The 19,485-nt window shown below is 36.4% G+C and overlaps 1 protein-coding gene across 15 annotated transcripts in view; it reads right to left on the bottom strand.

Annotated features, from left to right (window-relative positions):
- The window catches only part of CCSER1 (coiled-coil serine rich protein 1), a 620,464-nt gene that overhangs the window by 486,953 nt on the left and 114,026 nt on the right, over nt 1-19,485 (bottom strand). For all 15 annotated transcript variants that reach the window (XR_007376361.1, XM_048941935.1, XM_048941933.1 and 12 more), the window contains one exon: nt 11,342-11,435. Coding sequence is in view for 14 of the 15 variants with exons in the window: in XM_048941935.1 (XP_048797892.1) it covers nt 11,342-11,435 (94 nt within the window). In the remaining variant the exon portion in view is untranslated. The remainder of the gene's footprint in view (nt 1-11,341; nt 11,436-19,485) is intronic.

The raw sequence follows: 19,485 nt of genomic DNA, 5'->3' as shown, positions 1-19,485 counted from the left end.
TCTTCATTTCTAAAAAAAATAAATAGATGAACTATGTTTGCAGGGCTGCAAATATTCAGACAGAAAAGAAAGAATGAGCACATTAACCTTCTGAACAGGAAAGGATTACATTCATTTCCTGTTTTCTGTTCTATTTCTCACCCTTACAGATTCAGCAGTTATACGAAAGAAAAATCACAATTCCTAAGAGGCTTTGGTTATTTTTCAGGTGTTTCTCAGTTTGTTTTTTGAGGACTTCATAGAAGAAAAATTGAACATGTAAAACACTGACGCATCCCAGCCAAATGCCTTTGTTATGTCCTGTCTGCCACATACATCCACATTTCTTCCAGTCTAGGCACTGTGCCAAAGCTTCACCCAGAGCATTTTCATGGCCCATCATTTAGTAACTGGAGACTTTTGGTCTTTGACATCACCTCCGTTATCCTTTGGCCACCAGTTTGCAACTCTGTGTATGCCTGCTCATGGCTTCTGTCATTAATTAAAATCTCCTTTTTCACTGAGGCAGGCCATCTCAAATCCCATACATCCTTGTGCTAAGCACTACAATAATTTTCAGCCTATTTTGGGGGTCTATTTGAACAGCAGTTTAAGTGATCTTAAAACAATACTTGTCATCAAAATTAATTACCATCCTCTTTTCCTCACTATGCAATACATTGCATGCAGGAATATGCTAATTTTTGGACAGACCTAAAAGCATTTCAGTTTTGCTGTTGTTAACAGTGAAAAAACACACTTCTCATATTGCAAGAATCAAGATTTCAATTACACATCTACCAGACTATGTTCTTTGAAGGAGGCAAATCTTCAGTGGCAAACACCTCTTCACAGTCCAGCACTTGGTTCAACAATTCTTTAAATACTTAACTGGTATATTCATTGTTCAGTGGAAAAAAACCTAAGTGATGCAAAACACCCAGAGATTCATTGTATCATGTTTGCCACTCATAGATCCAACGTAATGCATGGTAACTGTCCTGCAATAGAGAACTTGTTGCTCCTTCTCAAAACCGTGTTCTGAGTGAATTGTCTTAACTGCAACCACTCTTTCCTTCAAATCTTAACTGGAAATCAAAAATCTGTCTTAAAAATATTACATTATAGAAACAGAAAAACCAACAATTCACCAGGAATAACAATAATATTATCCCTAGTAGACTTCATGAATGCACTGTCTTTCATGGAAGCAATTGGAATGATGGCAAGGAGTTGCTTTGACGAACTCTTTTTAAGGTTGTAGACTGCAGTAAGATTCTCAAGGAAAAATTTTGAAATTGAGTGTGAATAAGTGAAGCAAAGACAGCTGGGATTTATTCACTTAGGAATAATTTTTTAAGTAAGCTTAAGGTACAGAACACAAAAATCAAAAAATGCCTCCAAGCTTATCTTCCCAAACTCACCTCAAATTGTTCTTTTGTCTAAAAGAGACACATGATTTGCTCCTTAGAACAATATTATGCAAAATTAGCTGAGCTATACAGTTAGAAAGCACGAGCTTCTTCAGAAAGTCTTGAAGATCAAAACATTCTCACAACATCTCTGTACCACAGACCAAACTCCAAAGCCTTTTATACCTACTGAGCCTCCAAAGCTGAAACTAGGCTGCAACAAATCTTAAAGGTTAGCTACCTGCATGGCACTCACTTGTGAATTCTTCCCTTCTCAAAAGAAGTTGTAGGTAAAAACAGAAATAAAAATTGATAAAAAACCAAACACTATCAAACGTCTGCTTTCACAATGGCAAAGACGACGTGACATGCTGTCTCATGATGAAGAGACACGGGTAAAAGAAAGACAGAATCAACTAACATTTTCAAAAATTACTGCAGATATGACTCAATCTTTCAGTAACGGCGGATGGTAAGTACAACTTGTAAAAGATTTATAAAGAAATGCTTTCATTTGTTTTTTAGCCTAGACTCCAGTTGATAAGTGTGCTTTTTCAGTATCTTTTGCTCCTGTTATAAAAAGCTTGTGTTTTGCTATGGCATTTCTTTAGCAAAAGGAAAGACAAAAATAACACAATTAACAGGGGGGTTGGAGATTCACGATCCTTGAGGTCCCTTCAAACCCTGGCCATTCTGTGATACTGTGAACTAGCAAACATGCTAACACTGTGCTAATGTCTGCTTCACTTCCTGGAACAAAGCATGAAAAAGCACAAAATTTAACTGGTCTCTAAAGATAGCATGAAATAGTTATTAATGTAGCTTCATCCCAACAGTATCTGAGTAGCTCTCATCTCAAATCACTGCTCAGGGGCATCATTTAGCAGAGGGTTATTAGAGTTAAGGTAGTATGGTTAGGTCATGGTTGGACTCAATGACCTTTAAGGTCTTTTCCAACCTGAGTGATTCTATGATTTTACTGTGAATACTGGGAGTACTACTTGAGAAACACTACAAGTAAATTAAGTGACCAGCCCAAGGTAACTCTTGCATTGCAAGTGGAAAACGTTTATCAAAAACCTTAAGCTGGCTCAAGAATGCCAGACCCAAGTTTGAAGTATTACAGTACCCTTCCTTTTCATACCTATAAGCGAAGCATTAGGGATCCAAGAAACAAATAGTTAAAACATGAAAATCATCCCTCACAATTTCTAGGAACAGTCTCAGCCTGATCTTTAAGTAGGAAAGCTGCTGAATAGGTACAGAGTTCACAGCTTTTCCACAGTTGAATTATGGCCATTCTGCAGAATAATTTTGAGTTCATAATTGTTATGCTCAGCCTCTAAATTTTGGTTATATTCACATCCACCCCCCCAAAAAAATATGCAAGGAAACAGCATGCACTTCTCTTAAGTTCTCATCACATTTTCATTTTGGCAAAAGAGCCATTCTAGATCTCTGCAAACTTGCAAAGCAGGACAGAGAAACAGCACTTAGCATACTGCGTACACAGTGCCAAGTAAAAATGTAGAATTGCTATAAATAACACAAGATGCTTTGATTTGTCATAACGCTTAATATTGCATTTATTTTCTGCCTGCAGATACTGTTTAAGAAGATGTTTCATCTCAATATAAGTATAAAATCAAAGAAATGAAAGAAGGTAGTATGCCTAATTTAATTACCATCCTGGTTCTTTCAATCAATGATGGCTGAGCATACCAATATAAACAAGGATTTGTAACTAAATGTCACACTATAATTACAAAAGAGCAGGAAATTGAGATACAGATTCTAATTCTAATTGCTTCATGATAACCATGCAAACGCATCTCGCTCAAAGTACTCCTTCACAACTCTGGAGGTCAGGACTGTGATCTTTAGCCTTTGTCTATTTGTGGTGCAAAAGTTCATGGCATTTATATTATTGGTTTGATTTCTGTGATGCTGGTCTTCTAACTGCTTCATTTATGTGAACAGGATTTACAAGTACATATCATTAATAAAATTTCCATCAGTTGGAAAGCAACTTAACTTACACTCACCATTTGAAAATATCCTTCATTTGCCCCTCATCACACATACAAAAAAAGAAAAAAGAACTAAAAGTACTATTTACTCAGGATGCTGAATATTTCCCAGGACCCACTAACAGTGCTCAGCACAGGCCAATTATCCATAATACCTCAGGCACAATTTAAATACATTGTGAGGGAGGGACAGCTAGATACCTGCGCTTATATGCCTCGTGTTATTTGTAAACAAGGTGCAAAAGTGGATTTGCAAACCCACATTTCAGATAAAACATTTTAAACTGATAGTTGCTTAATGCTGTAGTTTTTTTTCTTAATTAAAATTGAATGATATTACTCCATTCATTTACATAAGTAACAGAATCTAAACAAGAATCTCAACTCAGCATTATTTTTCAAAACACAGATCAGGGCATTCTGGAATTATGGTAAACACAGACCTTATCTCAGTCTACAATTTCTGTCTAGTTTCCCTCCAATTTAATATTAATTTATTCTCTAGTGCTTTTTTCTACCTCTCCTTACTATCAGTAACTTCAGCTTTAAGACTCCTAATAACACTATTAGCCACAGGCACAAAGTGGTTATTTTTGACTCGCAAAAGTATGCCCTTGTCATAACACTACCTACTCTCCCAACCGTAACATTCACAAAAATGCGAGCAGAGCACCTACATGTGCACTGTTCTTCCAGACGCTGAAACCACTAAGCTAAACAGTCTGAGGAACACATTCTATCAGAGACGCAGAAGTCTTTGTTACTTGCTTATCTGACACATAGTGTTATAGTAGGAGGTTTGTTCCTCCTGCCCTCTTCCCCCACCACCTCCTCCCTCTTCATTCAACTCCCTTCTTCAGCTTGGCCTTGCACACAAGACCTTTTGCACAGGAAGGCAATGAACAACAGTACTGATAATAAATAGTCTTGTTAAGACAGATTAATGACCAAAAATCTAATTAAAAAAAAAATAAAAATACTTGGCTCATTTTACACACTGAGAGGTATCTTGTTGCCTGTGATATACCCATGAAAAAACACATACATTCAAATTACCACAACATGTATACTACATATCATATTACCACAACATACGACAAATAGAGTTAAGACCTTTTTTCCTCATTTTTATTTTAAACACTACAAAATCTTCTTTCCTTGAATAGTCAAAGAATGAATTACATAAACACTCCATCAGATTCTTGGAGCTAGTAACTTCTCTTCGGGAGCAGTATATTTGTTTCCCTAGAAATCTTAGGAAAAACATCCAACAATGGTAGTCGCCCCTTTTGAGGTGCTGCGGTGGCACCAGGAACCAGCTAACATGACAGCAGATATGACAGCCAGAGCTGGCTGCCCATGCTTTCTTCCATAGAGAACAACAATGAATTCAGGCAACAGCTTACAGTCAGCCATCACCTGGTTGAGGGTTAGCCCCAAAGTCATGCTGCAGCTGCCATACTCAAGGCAGAATTTACAGCTTTTCCTGTCAGTTTCAGTGAACCTGAACTGGTCCACTGCAGCTGAGCTAGCAGTCAGGGTTTTACAGCCCAAACAGTAGGATTTTTAAAGACAGCATGTTTTCTGTTCTCTTACTACATTTAGAATATATTTCACGTTTCAAAAACAAGCACTTTTTGTTTTGTTTTTTAGAGTTTACAGTTTTTAACTACGCCTGATAATGACCCACTACCAGCATGGAGTTTTTCTGTACTTTTTAATAGCATCTTTATTTCTCCCACTGTTTGTTAATAAAACAAAAAAAAAAAAGGAAAAAAAAAAAAAAGAAAAAAGCGCAGAGATTGCAGTTTGGCTTAAGCAACCCTACTCTCCATGAAAATTAATAAAAATAATTAGTACATTTAATAGACACAGAAGGAGCTCCAACCAACCACAGAATTTCCACACAGCTTGTTCATCACATGCAGAATAACTCAGCAACTACCTAATTAATATCACCGGGTCATTACACCAGCACTAAGATTTGGCTGGGTACTGACAGAAATTGGCCTGCAGGCTACCTAGAATGAAAGGAAATACCATAAAAATTCATTTTCCACAAAACAAGCACACTGCTTGTTTGTTAAGGAAGTTGCAAATAAATAATATAATTATGTTATTAATAGATGACAATCTGATATGCTGTAATTTGACATCTAACCTTAATGTTTCACTCATAAATTCATCTAAAAAAAAAGTCAAAATGTTGTTTTTACCTTATTTTTAGAAGTCTGCGAAACTGATACAGTAATCTGCCAAATTCATAAAAAATACATATATACGATTATTTTTTCTTATGAGAAAGAATGGTTACATTATGATTGAGTATTCCAGCCCAACACTCTATGGTCTGGATCTTACTAGTGTATCCAGAGAAGAGCTATCTAACAGGAGCATATGGCAAAAGTAGAATCATTTGGTCCTAATTATCTCACTGATACGTCCCTTGTCCCATACATAACTTCCAATTCTAAAGCACCATGTCACATCATTACACTTTATACATGAAGAATGTCTACTTAATTTTGTTCAAGTCTTATCGGGTCTATAGGAACATGTGCTGTATGAGAGAAATTTCTACATTAGATTTACAAACTCATTTGTTACAGTTATATTAACAGAAAACTACACCAAGCATCCTCCTTTCTGCATATCCACTAGTACAAGTTGTTTTGTTTTTGAAGAGCTGAAAAATATTCAAATCAACGCTGAAGCATACTTTCATATTCCCTTGTTAATTTAATTCTTCCAGTAAGACAAATAATATCATTTCAGAAATATGTTAGAGATGACGTAGCTATGCTTTTAATGTACACTGGATCACTGCTTTACGGATGAGGCCAAAGTACTAAATTTAAAATGGCTAAAGCTCTGACTGAAGACAAATCTCTTCCCAAAACTACACGGAACTGCATTTTTCAAAACTATTCAGCAAGCACTCAGGTAGCAATGTGATGGATGCAGCAGGCCAGCCTGGATGCACAGCTAATCAATACTGCACTCTGCAACAGACACTGTGTGCTTCAAAGCCCAAAGCAGAGGTGAGCATGCATGTACATCCAGTACCACCAGCTCTTACTAACATCAGCTGGGCTGCTCACTGTACATCCCAGGTATGCACAGATGTCTTTGTGGGAGGAAAAAAAAAAAAATGAAGCAGGACCACTTTGATGACATGTATGGCAGATAGTGAAAATAATCACACGTGACCCCAATTGGCTATGCATTTTTACGTTATTGTAAAAGGTAGCTATTTATTGCTATATACTAGTAGCTATTAAAACAACAGAGCAAGACAGCAAAATATTTGTTTTTTCAATACGCTATGCACAACATAAGCACACCTCATCCACTTATATGTGTACCTACCACATTAATGGATTCTCCACTGCTTATACCACTGAAGATAAAGGTCTTCATTATATATTTGATTAATCAATACCTTGGAATCAAATAAATCATGTTTCAACAGGGAAAACAAAAATGAGTAAGGTTAAATTACTGCTGTCATTTTCTATAAGCAGGTCACAGTTTCCCGCTATAGAAACCACTAACTTAATTATTTTACAACAGGAAATCCACACTGCAGCATATTTTAAAAGCCTAGTTTACTCAGTGTAATAAAAAAGCCCCCTCAAGGCTCATCACGTATGTCATACTATGTTTCCTTTTAAGCATTCCAACTCAAGAACAGTATGAGAAAACCTCAGTGAGTCAAGCTGATTAATATTCTGCATTTGTAAGGAGTGGTGCTCTCAATTCACCAAGTATACATAAATGTTATTTTATTAAATTTCAAAGCAATTGTTAGGTGGGATAATAAAATGGAGCCATTTTATAATTGTCTCCATTTTATAATCTCTTTCACAGCAATGTAGGCTTAAAAACAGAAGTGAAAGCAGTAAATTAATACACACTAAAGGAGAGAAGGACACAAATGAGGGATTGCAGAGCTGCAAGGCCATGATAAGTCCTGCAGAACACAGAACTTCACATTCAAGGTAGAAGCATTTGTATCAGATTTGCAAATCCTCAGACAGAATGGCTGGGGCTGCAAGAGACCTTAAAGGTCATCCAGTTCCAAACTCCTGCTGTGGGCAGAGTTGCCAGCCACTAAATCAGGCTGTCTAGGGCCCCATCCAACCTGACCTTGAACATCTCCAAGGATGTTAGATTAAAAAGTTAAGGAATCTTTTATTTATTTATTTCAATTTCTAGTACTAATCACAGTTCATACTGCCTTCCTGCAGGAATTGTATTTCATGAAGATAGTCTGGAAGGGCAACCAGAGAACAAACAAGAACACAGAAATTTATCTGGGGAAAAGAATATTTTCTATTATTTCTAAAAGGAAAAAAAAAATGGGGGGGAAGCACAAAAAAAAAATCTGTTTTTCTACTTTTTAATTCATACATAGCTTTGCTTTACAGAGCAATGTTCCCTATCCTGCCAATTAGTATCTCCTCTTTTAAAATGCATTACTTAGTACAAATTTCTCCCAGAAATTCTTCCAACAACATTTCATTTTCTACTCAAAAACAGTCACCAAAATTAAGATCAATAAATCATAGCTGTTTCATTAAACTATCAACTCACTGTCAACTTCAGCAAAAAAATCAAAGACATATCTCACCCTAACAACTACTCTTCCTTTCAGTAACAGCAGATAAAAAAAAAAAACAGAAGCAATTGTGAATCACTGTTTAACTAACACATCTCTAAAAACTTGGACCTTCTAATGACAGTTAAGAGTCAATTTGCCATTAAACAAAAGACCACATTTACCAAGTGTAGCATTACACTTGAGAATTGTTCAATGTTTCAATGTTACAGCTAGCTGCATACAGCCTCCTAACCAAGGAACATTTTTGATATTTTATTCAAGATGTGATGCTTCTACCCATACAGTTTGCCATCTTACAGATTATTTTAGGCTCTTGAAGAATAGAAACTTACCTGATTCATAAGCTATCTCTCAGTAAGAGAAGGAACTGAACTCTTTTTCCAATTACATCTCATCATATTTCAACATATTTGTTAAATTACCAAGCTGAACTTCTCTTGGAACATTTCCCATTAAAGTAATTCCCCGCAGATTTTCTCATAAGGAGCCAAAGTGTAGCAATGGGGCACAAGTAAATCGTAATAAAACTAAGACCTATGGCCCTAACCTAATAAATGCTATGATCAGAATCATTATGTAGAGCATAATAGGATTTTTATTGCATTACATTCACAGTAGCATTGTTAAGTTAGGTTTCAGAAAGACAATGAAGTTAATATTACCATGCAAAAAACAGCATTTTTTTGTAATGTTCATGACACATTTTTATACTAATCAAAGCTCCTATTTTGATAAGAGAAAAAAAGTATATGCAGTAACTTCCACCTGACCACAACTACAGCGCAACACTCATGGGAATGTCAAACATACACACCCTTTTACATAGGGGAGGAACTTAATGAACTTGTTATCAACATAAACATGTATTGCTAAAAAAAACAGTTTAAATACATTAGGCTTATATAATGCAGGGCTGAAACCTATATATCTTGGGCATTATCTGCCAGCAGAGAAAAAGAGGTTCACAGGTTTGTATGTATGTCTGGGATTGTCTTCAATAATTTTTGCTGAAGCAACCCATAGACTAATAATCAAGCCCATTGCCTTAAGGAAGCTTTTACAAGTCCAACAAATCAACTAATATCAAATACCATGTAAATCATTGACTCCTGTTTTCAGATGGCGTATATACTCAAAGAATTAAAATAGCTCTGGATAACGAGCTGAGAGTAGAAAGACTACATATCATATCACATCTCCACTGGAATTACTTCTTCATCAAGAATGTCAAGCATTATGATCTTAGCTTTTCCAGAAGCTGCTAAAAATCTTTTATAATAATGCAATGGACGTAACTATTCTGTCACCATTAATTCAGAGCTTTATAAATACGAGGGCAGCCCTGAACGCAATGCCACCTATGCTATTATATTGACTACAGCATCTGAGGTCAGTTAGTAGTATGGCAATAGAGAATGAATCTTTCAAACAACATTCCCTTACATTTTGTTGCCATGTGACAAACTGCAGTAGAGGGGCAGACTGATATAATGGTGTCTGACATGGAAGTGCAGAGGTAGCAAAGGTATGGAATTTAAGTAATCCATGTAGAAAAAATGGCAACCATTAATATTTATCAATGCTTGCTGAATGTTTATGGAAAAGAAACAGTGGATGCAAGCACAGTGGATGGTGTGCTTCAGCAGTGGTGACAGTGACAGTGAATAACATGCTATGCTCCAGATGGTCATGTAGATTTTTATGAGCATGGAGTGTGAGTTCTTGTTTATCGTTGGTAAAAAAAAAAAAAAAAAAATACATAGCTAACAGTAATGACTATGTTCAAAAATAGCATTTTGTAAATGAGAATTTGCTCTATCAAATATTTATGTTGTTCTTTCTATCTGCTGTAGACTCCATGGAAATAAATAGGAGGCATTACTTTTGAAGCAATGAATGTATGCAAAGTAACAAAATACAAACAAGGCAAAGCACATGATAGAGAATATTATTTATGGAAAATGGTTCCTCCAGTTAATTTGTCTACAGTGGGCCCAGGAAATAATCACGTTTAAGCATTACGATTTCTTATAAAAAGGTTGGGTTTTTTTTTCTGTTTCCAATCCATGTTTCTTCACCCATGTGTTCGCTTTCTATAACTCCTGGTTAAAATGACCTTTGTTTGAGTTAGTTTTATCCTCAAACTTTTTAGCTCTCACTTATTTAGGAAACAAATTATTCAGGATCACAAATACTGCTTTTACAGTCCTCTATACTACTCTTCTTTTTACCAAATACAATGAGACAGTTGTCTTTCCCTTTAAATAGATATGCAAACAGGTTTGCAACGGCACAACACAGTGGCTAAATACAAACATCATAGAATTATCACACAGAGAAAAATGGAAACAAGAGCATAATTCAATCAGTAATGATATGTCTATAATAATTTCCTGCATAAATTTGCAGCAAAGGAGGGAGCAGAACTGAAGACATTGCACACCTGCAGGAATAACTGTCAGAAACTTCTCTTCCACCTGAGTCTGCATTAAAGTACAGTATGGATATATACATTTGTGGATGGAGAAAAAAGGGTTTAGAAAATAACAAGTGAAAGCAAGAGTCACTGTGATAGAGTCATTGTCATGTCACCGTTGTAGGAAGCATCACAACAGAGTACAAACTCAGAACTCTACATTGTGATCAAGCGTAAATCTCACAAGTTTCATGCTCATTTAGTCTTTTGGTGTTACCTGGACTTACCTGCTTATGGAAAAAGGAAGGCAAGATTCCCTACTGCAAGTGCCCTGATTTACCAAGAGTTTGGGTAAACCTGTTCTACAATTCTTCTGAGCACATGGAGAGTTCACCACCGCTATCGCTATTAATCAATGCAATGCACGAAAGCAATCATGTTACACTCACACCTCAAGTCAAGGCCTGCTTGTCTGAAGCATGTTATTCCAGCAGGCACGAAATCAAGTTACAATTGCATCAGCAATAGTCTTTTTGTTTGTTTGTTTTGCAACTGTCTGGTGGCAGAAGTCACTGTAAACATCTGGAAAACTACATGAGTCTGCCTTTAGTGCTGTGCAGTTACAAGAAATTTTTACAGGTACAGAAGAATTCCATTTAATAATTGACCACATGAAGGTAAAAAGCAAAGCTGAAGAGTACCTTTCCATCAAATGGCACAGGTATTTACAAATCAAACTAATAAATGCATACCCGCTCCTACCTTTCTAAGGAAATTATTCTTTTTTATTTCCAAGTAATTGTACTGAACACATTTCCATATTCTGTATTCCTAGAATAATAATATCTCTCTGAAGATATCCAATATTTCTCTGTCTTACCAGTACGATGGTGATGTTGTTCTTCTAGGAACTCCAAATCAAGCATTAGGTCATCTTCATCTAACTCACAGGAACCCAAGTTATTCAAAACATCCTAATAAAAACAAAACAAATAAGCAAAAGCATTTAAACAGTTGAGTCTAAATCTCTTCCACACAATCAAACCTGGAAAATAAGTTTAAGAATTTGCTATATTAAATTTTTCTATTTATATTTGACTAGAGAGAAGACAGTATAAAACACTTGGCCAAACAGAAATGTATTTGGCACTATTCTCTGTTTTCCAGGATCTTGAATATCTAAAGAGGGAAAAACTAACAGAACAAAACACAGAAGAAAGCAGAACACAAAATTATCAGTAGCTGTTTCTCATTAAATTTTGGAATTCTAATCAGTATCTGCTGTTACCAGTATTATCTGAACAGAGATCTAAAGTTCTGTTTATCGAAGGCATAAAGAGACACAAGTATAGGATTACCTGAAAATCCAGGTATGATCAATCAATTCAGTAATTTTGAAATATCTGTGTGAACAATAAAGTCTTACAGTGACAGAGAAGAAAGCCTGACTATGTGGTGTGGCTCCTTGGGTCCCCGGGCTCTTTTTGTGATTTACTATGTTTGCAATCATCTGAGGCAATAATTTTCTCTAGTCCCACTCCTGACTATCGAAAAGGAGAAGAGGCTATCATTTTCTCCAGTCTCTATCAGATAATCTGATGTTTAGGAAAGGGATGAAAACAAGTTATCATCTTACATTTTCCTCCCATTAATGTTTTCGTTCTATGGTCAAGAATCTATAATTAGTATGATATGATTAAAAGGAAAAGGTTTTGAAGTAAGGGAAATTAGTACAATCACATAACGTCAGGTACATCTACGGCACTTCCTCTGACATGACATTCATGATTTTCTCCACAGTCACAAACGTCTAAACAAGATAAGACCTGCATTCTGCAGCTAGCATTTTGTTTGAATATCTAGAAGTGATACCAGAACCAGCATGATTCTTTAGCCATTCACAGAGGAAAATACACATTGGACTTGTCCACAATACATTGGCACCACACACATCCCTTATGTTCCCCATTCTAACCTAAAACAAACACTGATTTTCAGCACGTAAAAGATCAGGTGATTGTTTCAATGCACCAAGCTGCTTTTGGGGGCTAGAGATCCCTACAGATATCTGCTGTAGGAAAAGGAAAGAAAGGTAACAGCATTACACCACAAACTAGCAAAAGCCCTTTATGACTTCAGTTCCAACCATACTTCTTCATGTTCTAATTATTTCAAGTATTTTCCCCCCCCAACAAATGTCAGTTCCTATTCACACTCAAAGCTTATTACATTTACTCAACTCTTTTGAGTAATAATTTCTTTAAATTCTGTTTTCCGCTCTTTCAAAAACAACATATAGGCAACACAAGGACCTCTTGCATCATTTCCCTTGCTTTCCACTAGCATGAAAATACCTCTTCTGAAATGCAGAACCCATTGTAAACGCTCTTCTTATAGTTACAGATACCAAGCACAGAAAGTAACAACTGTCAAGTGTAGAAATCTCCCAACAACGAACAAGCAGTGCTCCATGCATCACCTGACTGTTACAGTTGCATCTAACACAGACCATCTTATTCTTTTTATCAGAGAGCTGCTGGCAAGCCTTCTTCATAGAAACTATTATCTTCAAGCCAACAAAATGCAGACTTTCAATAACCAAATTACTTATTACAGTCCAGTACACAAGCATAGTAATTACATAGAATACAGGATACAGATGCATTGTGTCAGGTTATGGTACCCAATACCTACACTGACACACACCTTTCTAGTCTGGACTTATGTTAACTTATAACAAAGCCAAAGTAAAAATAGCTTAATTAAAATTAAAAAAAAGTTTCTCTGTATTAAACCAAAGCAGAACAACACGCACTGCTCAATGTTATAGATAGCCTAAAACATAAGTGTCTTCTAAATCACTGTTGAGGCTTGTGTAGTACTGAAGACTGAAAATATCATTTAGGGTTAATGTGATAGTACCCAAATACTTTACAAAACAGAAGCAGCAAGGCACTACTAGATTTTGTTTTCTGTTCTCAGAGACATGACTGAAGTACCTCTAGTCCAACTAATTTTTTCAAAAGTAGAATCAATGGTTATCCATACAAACAAGCAGAAGAACTTCTTTACAGTAAGGGTGACGGAGCACTGGAACCGTTTTCCCAGAAAGACTATGGAGTCTCCTTGTGGAGATATTCAAGACTCATCTAGACACCTACCTGTGACCTATGGGAGGGAACATGCTTTAGGAGGGGGCTTGGACTCCATCTCTGGAGGTCCCTCCCAAATCTTGCAATTCTGCAATTATCTCAAGTTAAGAACAGATAAATGTAAAGAAACAGCATCTAAACAATGGAACAACTTATTGTTCACTTACTTTAGACACTACTAGTCAGTCAAAATAATTTATACTCCGAGAATGTACAACTTAATTCATTTCTATGTTGTTTTATACATAAAAGCATTCCACTGAAAAAGTCCAGAAAAACAAACCCTGCAATTTTAAACATCTAAAAGCTTTTCATGTCAGTACTGATAAACAGCAAAAAAGATGAAATATACAGGCTTGTTCCTTAGCATTATTTTATATATTATAGTCAACCAAATTAATCCATATTGTTAGCAACATTAAACATTCTTTGATCTTCTCCATAACAATAGTAATGAGCATGGTTTCATGCCAATTGAGTATATATATGCTACACCTTTGCCTCATCTTCTAAGCTGAAGCAACTCCACCAGGTGAGATGAACTAAGATCAAAAAGTTTGTACTCCTTTATACGTACAAATGAACACTTGACAGAGGGAGTTTCTCTAGCTGAAATGAGATGTGTCTATTCTGACAGATCAGCAGCCTATTTCTTCTCCTTATCCACCACCAAGGAAGAATACTGATGTGCAAACAGTTGCTCCACAGATACAGACTCAGGAATGCATAAAAGCACATCCAAGAAGAAGCGCATTAATTTGCTTCCCAGATCTCTCCTAACACTAATATTTTTCTGGAAACATGTACGTTCATAATAAAACAAAAATACTTCAAGACTGGTCTGCCCAATGCCACAGAACAGCTGAGATATGTCTTCCACTCCTTTGCTTCCTTGCTAGGTACCATTATTCCCCACATCTCCTTTGTTGCTATGACAATTAGTAACAATTCTAATTTCTTTTAGAACTTAATACCTCTTGACCCTCTTTTCATTCTCCCACTACTGCTACTACAGTCTTTGAAGATTAACATAATTAAATAACAAAAAAAAAAAAAAAGAGGGATAGAAAAAAGAGAGGTTAAGTCTTTAACATTCACAGTGAATAGCTTAAAGGCATTACCAAAAAGAAAAAGAAACACTCCCAACAGGGTCCCAAGGCACTGTCTGTTGTGTATTTATGGTGATATATCATTTATTTATTCCTCGAAGTAAATTGTTTAGTGAAAGCAGCTCTGCAGCAAAAATCTCTTGACTTTCTAATAGCCCCTTTATAAGCCTTGAAACCCATTTCCTACTTTTGTGTCTCTTTCCCACTTGACTTTTAGCACCGTTTTGCCTTTAAAGTGCATCAGAACTTTAACGTGATGGCACTTTTTCCTTCCAATTTACTAAACTATTTCTCATACTGCAACACCTATTCCTCTGCAGCAGCACAGTTAACTACAACTCAGGGGAATATTCAGTGGTATATTTCATAATTTTTAGTAACAATTTTTGTATTGAAGATTTTAGCAACAATAAAACCTATCAACTATTTTTTCTCATCCAAATGCTAAGTATCTTATTCAAATCACTGGCATCGGTGATATTCAGTTTAGGAATATAACTTCAGAATACTTTTACTATAAAAGAGATGCAGTGACTCATGCTGATATATCATAGAAAAAGCTGAAACGTAACAACGGGATAGAAATACAGGTTTTGCCAGGATTGTATGTTTAGTCAGCATCACTGAAAGGGACCTTTTTTTCAATCTTGAGTTCCCTCAAGATTGAGGTTCTCCCTACCTCTTTTTCTCTTCCTAGCTTCCCTTCTTGTAATCATTACAAGGAAATTTAACATGCAGTATATGAATTCTCTATCCTTTTCCAGAATAGTCAAGTACTTCAATACTTTTTGCCCTGTTGTAGCTCAGAGTCTACAACTTCCAGGAAGATTGAAAGCTGCAATAAATAAGAACAGCCATGGTAATAAGTACATATAAAGTGCCCAAGGTAACTAAACTCACATCTACTGTTAGTAAAACAACAACAACAAAAAAAGATAACATTTTATTTATGAAGCCCCTTTTACGATGGTCTAGCATTATTATTCCAAGTAACCAATTTATACACCTAGTAAAATTACTGCTTATGGAATTATACTATGATCATTTAAAAAGTTACTACCCACGTATTCAAAAATGACAATAAAACATACAGATGAATATGAAAATACAGAAACATATTTTATCAAGCAATAATATTCAGTCCTAAAATGGACCTATCAAGATCATATAAATTTTACAATATGCATAAGCAAGACAGAAAATCCATGTAAAACTGAACTTTAGCAACTAGTGTTGGAAACCAAGATGAACAACTGGTTTTAGGTGACAAATTGGCCCATTTTAAACATCCCGAAACCAACAGAGGTAAATAAAAGATGCATTTCTTTATGTTCGCACATGTTTTTGTCTTCCCTGCTTCTAAACACAGTAGACAAAGGTTCTCTGTCATTAGCAGCATCTTTGGAGAGTTTTATGCACTATTCTATAATTTTATTGTAATTAGCATGCAGTCCCTATTCAATATTATGTTCAATGGCTCGTATTTCCTTTCATTTTTTATGCTGGCATCTTGAGGGAGCTCGGCACTGACATATTTTTGTGATTGAGCAAAGGAATGCAGGCTGCTTCCTGACCAGTACTTTCATATCTCCACCCACAGGTTGCTACTGGGACCAGGCCTTTTCCCGTGTTTTCAGGTTTCTGTTACACAAGTGAGAGATTTCCATTCTATTACAGTATAATGACATTGCAACAAAATCTTGACCACTGCTTAGAAATAGCTTAAGATCTGTGACGTCGAGGCCCAGTAAGCAATTCAATGAAGAAACAAGATTGAAGCATCCACACGTTTTAAATTACACTGTTCATTGTTACTTGTCAGCCATAATGACTGACGATGGCATTCACAAAAGTCAATGAAAGCTAATTGGGGTTATACGCTCATTGATGTCATCTTACTATCATGAGCTCGAATACACAGAGTACATTTTAATCATCAATGTTGCTTTTGCAGATGTAATCCTGAAGAAAAACTATCAAACTGAGACCTGTGCTCAGCAAACACGCTAAAGAACTGGTATTTTTCCCAGAGCACATTTTGCCATGGCCCTTCCTCTAGTTTGTGACTGAGCAAAATCCTCACTGCTGTCAGAATTCCAACCAAGTGCATGAGCTTTGTTCACAGGAGTCCCATTCTGAAATACTTATCAACAGCGGCTTCATTTTACACAGATGCATTCTTTCCTCAAGAATCTCTAAATCCATTTTGCTGCCAACTTTAGACCATAAGGAAAGCCCTAAAATCCAGAGGAATCATTTTTAAAAGCCTTTTTTTTTTTTTCCTGATATAATACCCCGTGACTCACTGCTTAAGTGATTATGTAGGGAATCACTGACATTTCAAAAATAGCTTATAACTACAATAAATTAAAAATAATAATTTTTCTGAATCATCTTCCTCTGTGCTGTTACTCTTACCCATTTTCTGAACAAAAGTTTTTCACGTCTTATTCCGTTTTGTTTTATTTCTAAGTATAAGGGCTTAGTAGTCAAATCTCCCAACTGAAATGAGGCACAGCAAAAGAGTTAATCAAATTCCTCTTTGAAAGAAAAATAGCCTGGTATTATATGCATAGTAGCATTCCAGTATTTAACATTATAGATTCCTTTTCTTCCCTCCGTAGAAATATATGTGGAGGGCTATTTGAGATCAATGTTTTTGAAAGAGCACAAAGAAAACACACTCTAGGGAGAATAATTTGATTCTGTTCTAAGAACACGTGTATGACAATTCACCTGTATCTATCAGAGTCACTGCATATCTGATGCTGCAAAACATCAGAATTAAATACTTAATTCAAGCCTCAAATGATTTCTAGAGACTGCCAAAAGATAGTATTTCATCAAAATTGTACTCTGCAAAGAAGCCTGGCATACAATCAGCATAAAAATGAAAACTCTGAGATATACTCAAGGAAAAAGAAAGACCTTGAGCTATTTAAAGTAATGTTAACTCCTAGAACTGTACCTGAATAATTCATGGACATAATGAAGTATTTCCCCTTCTGCACTCTCCCACATACTTCAAAGAGAAAATGAAAGTACGTGAAATCCAGCAAACACAATCTTTGCCAACAATATAAAAATCTGTGTATCAAGTGTAAAGCCTCTGCATGCTTTTCATATACCAGCAGCAGCTTAAAAGAGCTGTATTTGTCTGAATAGCACCACCCAAAAAGCATGTTATTCTCTGGTCACATACACAGGAAACATCAGAAAGGTAGAAAAAACATCTTGTACCATTTGCTAAGAACATTTTCTGCAGCTAGTGTGGAAATTCATTTATATTATAAATTAACGTGCCCTGAAGACCTGAAGACCAAAGATTATCAGAGGAGGCAACTGTTCAAATGTAGAGCTCAGATCCATCATACTACTCTTCAAAATATTTTTGCACATGTATTTTTAGCTATGCAAGGAAAGCACACTATTTTCCATCCTATCCTTGTTTCTGTCCTTTTGATTCTCTCTGCACTAAATTGACGCCTGCAACGATGCTCCTTTTGCCTGAACAATTACAAATAATGGACTCTTTTAATGTCTCAGTTTACACTCACCCACACAGGGTTCATTTTGCTGCAATACGATCTGCTTACTGAAACCACAGAGGAGTAATACAACACAGAGCCACTGCTGGCGGCTGGAGTTGACAGCGCTGCTGTTAGGCCGTACAGTGCGGTGTCAATCAGGATCAGCCCACTGAGGGAACTGGCACTTGTCTTCCAAAGTCCATGGGAAAAAGCATTAGAGCAAGAAATATGCATATATACACAACAGCAACATTCTTTCGCCTGTGTTAATCAATTTTCCTGTCACTAGAACAGCACATACAGGGATGATACTTCATAGAGAACTTCGACACCCAGGGATGACCAGTACCTTCCTCACCCTCCTACTACAGGCTGGCAGCTTCTCTCCTGCATAACATCCTTGGAGAGACTAACAGCCCATGCAAATACATTTTCTGCTCTTTGGTCATCCACACGCTACAACTCTGTGGAGGATAATATGCAGACAAGAGCCAAAGATAGGACATGAAACCAGAGCAAGCCCTGGCTCCAAAAATTAAGATCGCCTATGATCTTAATCATAAATAAGAAACATACATGATCCCCACCCCTTAATCTTGGGGAGGAGGTTGAGAGGCACAAAACCACCAAAAGATGGGCAAGGAACGAGGCAGAAGAAGAGACTAACCACATTGTTTTCAGCTTCCAACTCTGGAGAGAGCAAGAGCTTGCTGCCACAGCCTCATTGAGGGAGGTGCCAAAGACCATAGCCATCCCCAGCATCTGTACGCTGGAGAAACTGCCTCATTTGCCAGACTCCAAACAGCCCCATCGCTGCAATCTCTAATTACCAAACTCACAGATATGTATGCATAGGCTTGCACACCCGTTTACAACACACACACTAGCAGCAAAGCCAGATAGCTCTTACAGAACATGAGGCAACTGATGCCCTCAGTATTTAAAATTTGCTGTCCTTTCTGCTTCTATTAAAGCATTTAAATGAATGCAGGTTCAATTCAAGTTAACTTCTAAATTAGAACCAGTTCCTGACAAAGCAGCACTCACTTAACACTGAATTAGCTATGAAGCAATAGCATAAGAAAGTAAAAACCACATATAAAATGTGTACGTACTTCTCTGCACCAGAAAACTGAGATTTGAGTGTGTGAACAAAAGGAAAAAGAAAACATTATAGTCAGAGGTATTTCACTGCTTGTTTGCCATTTTTTCAAATAATTCTAGAGTGCTCAG

Source organism: Lagopus muta, chromosome 4 (assembly GCF_023343835.1).
Source record: "Lagopus muta isolate bLagMut1 chromosome 4, bLagMut1 primary, whole genome shotgun sequence".
NCBI lineage: Eukaryota > Metazoa > Chordata > Aves > Galliformes > Phasianidae > Lagopus > Lagopus muta.
This window is presented reverse-complemented; position numbering and strand designations above follow the sequence as displayed.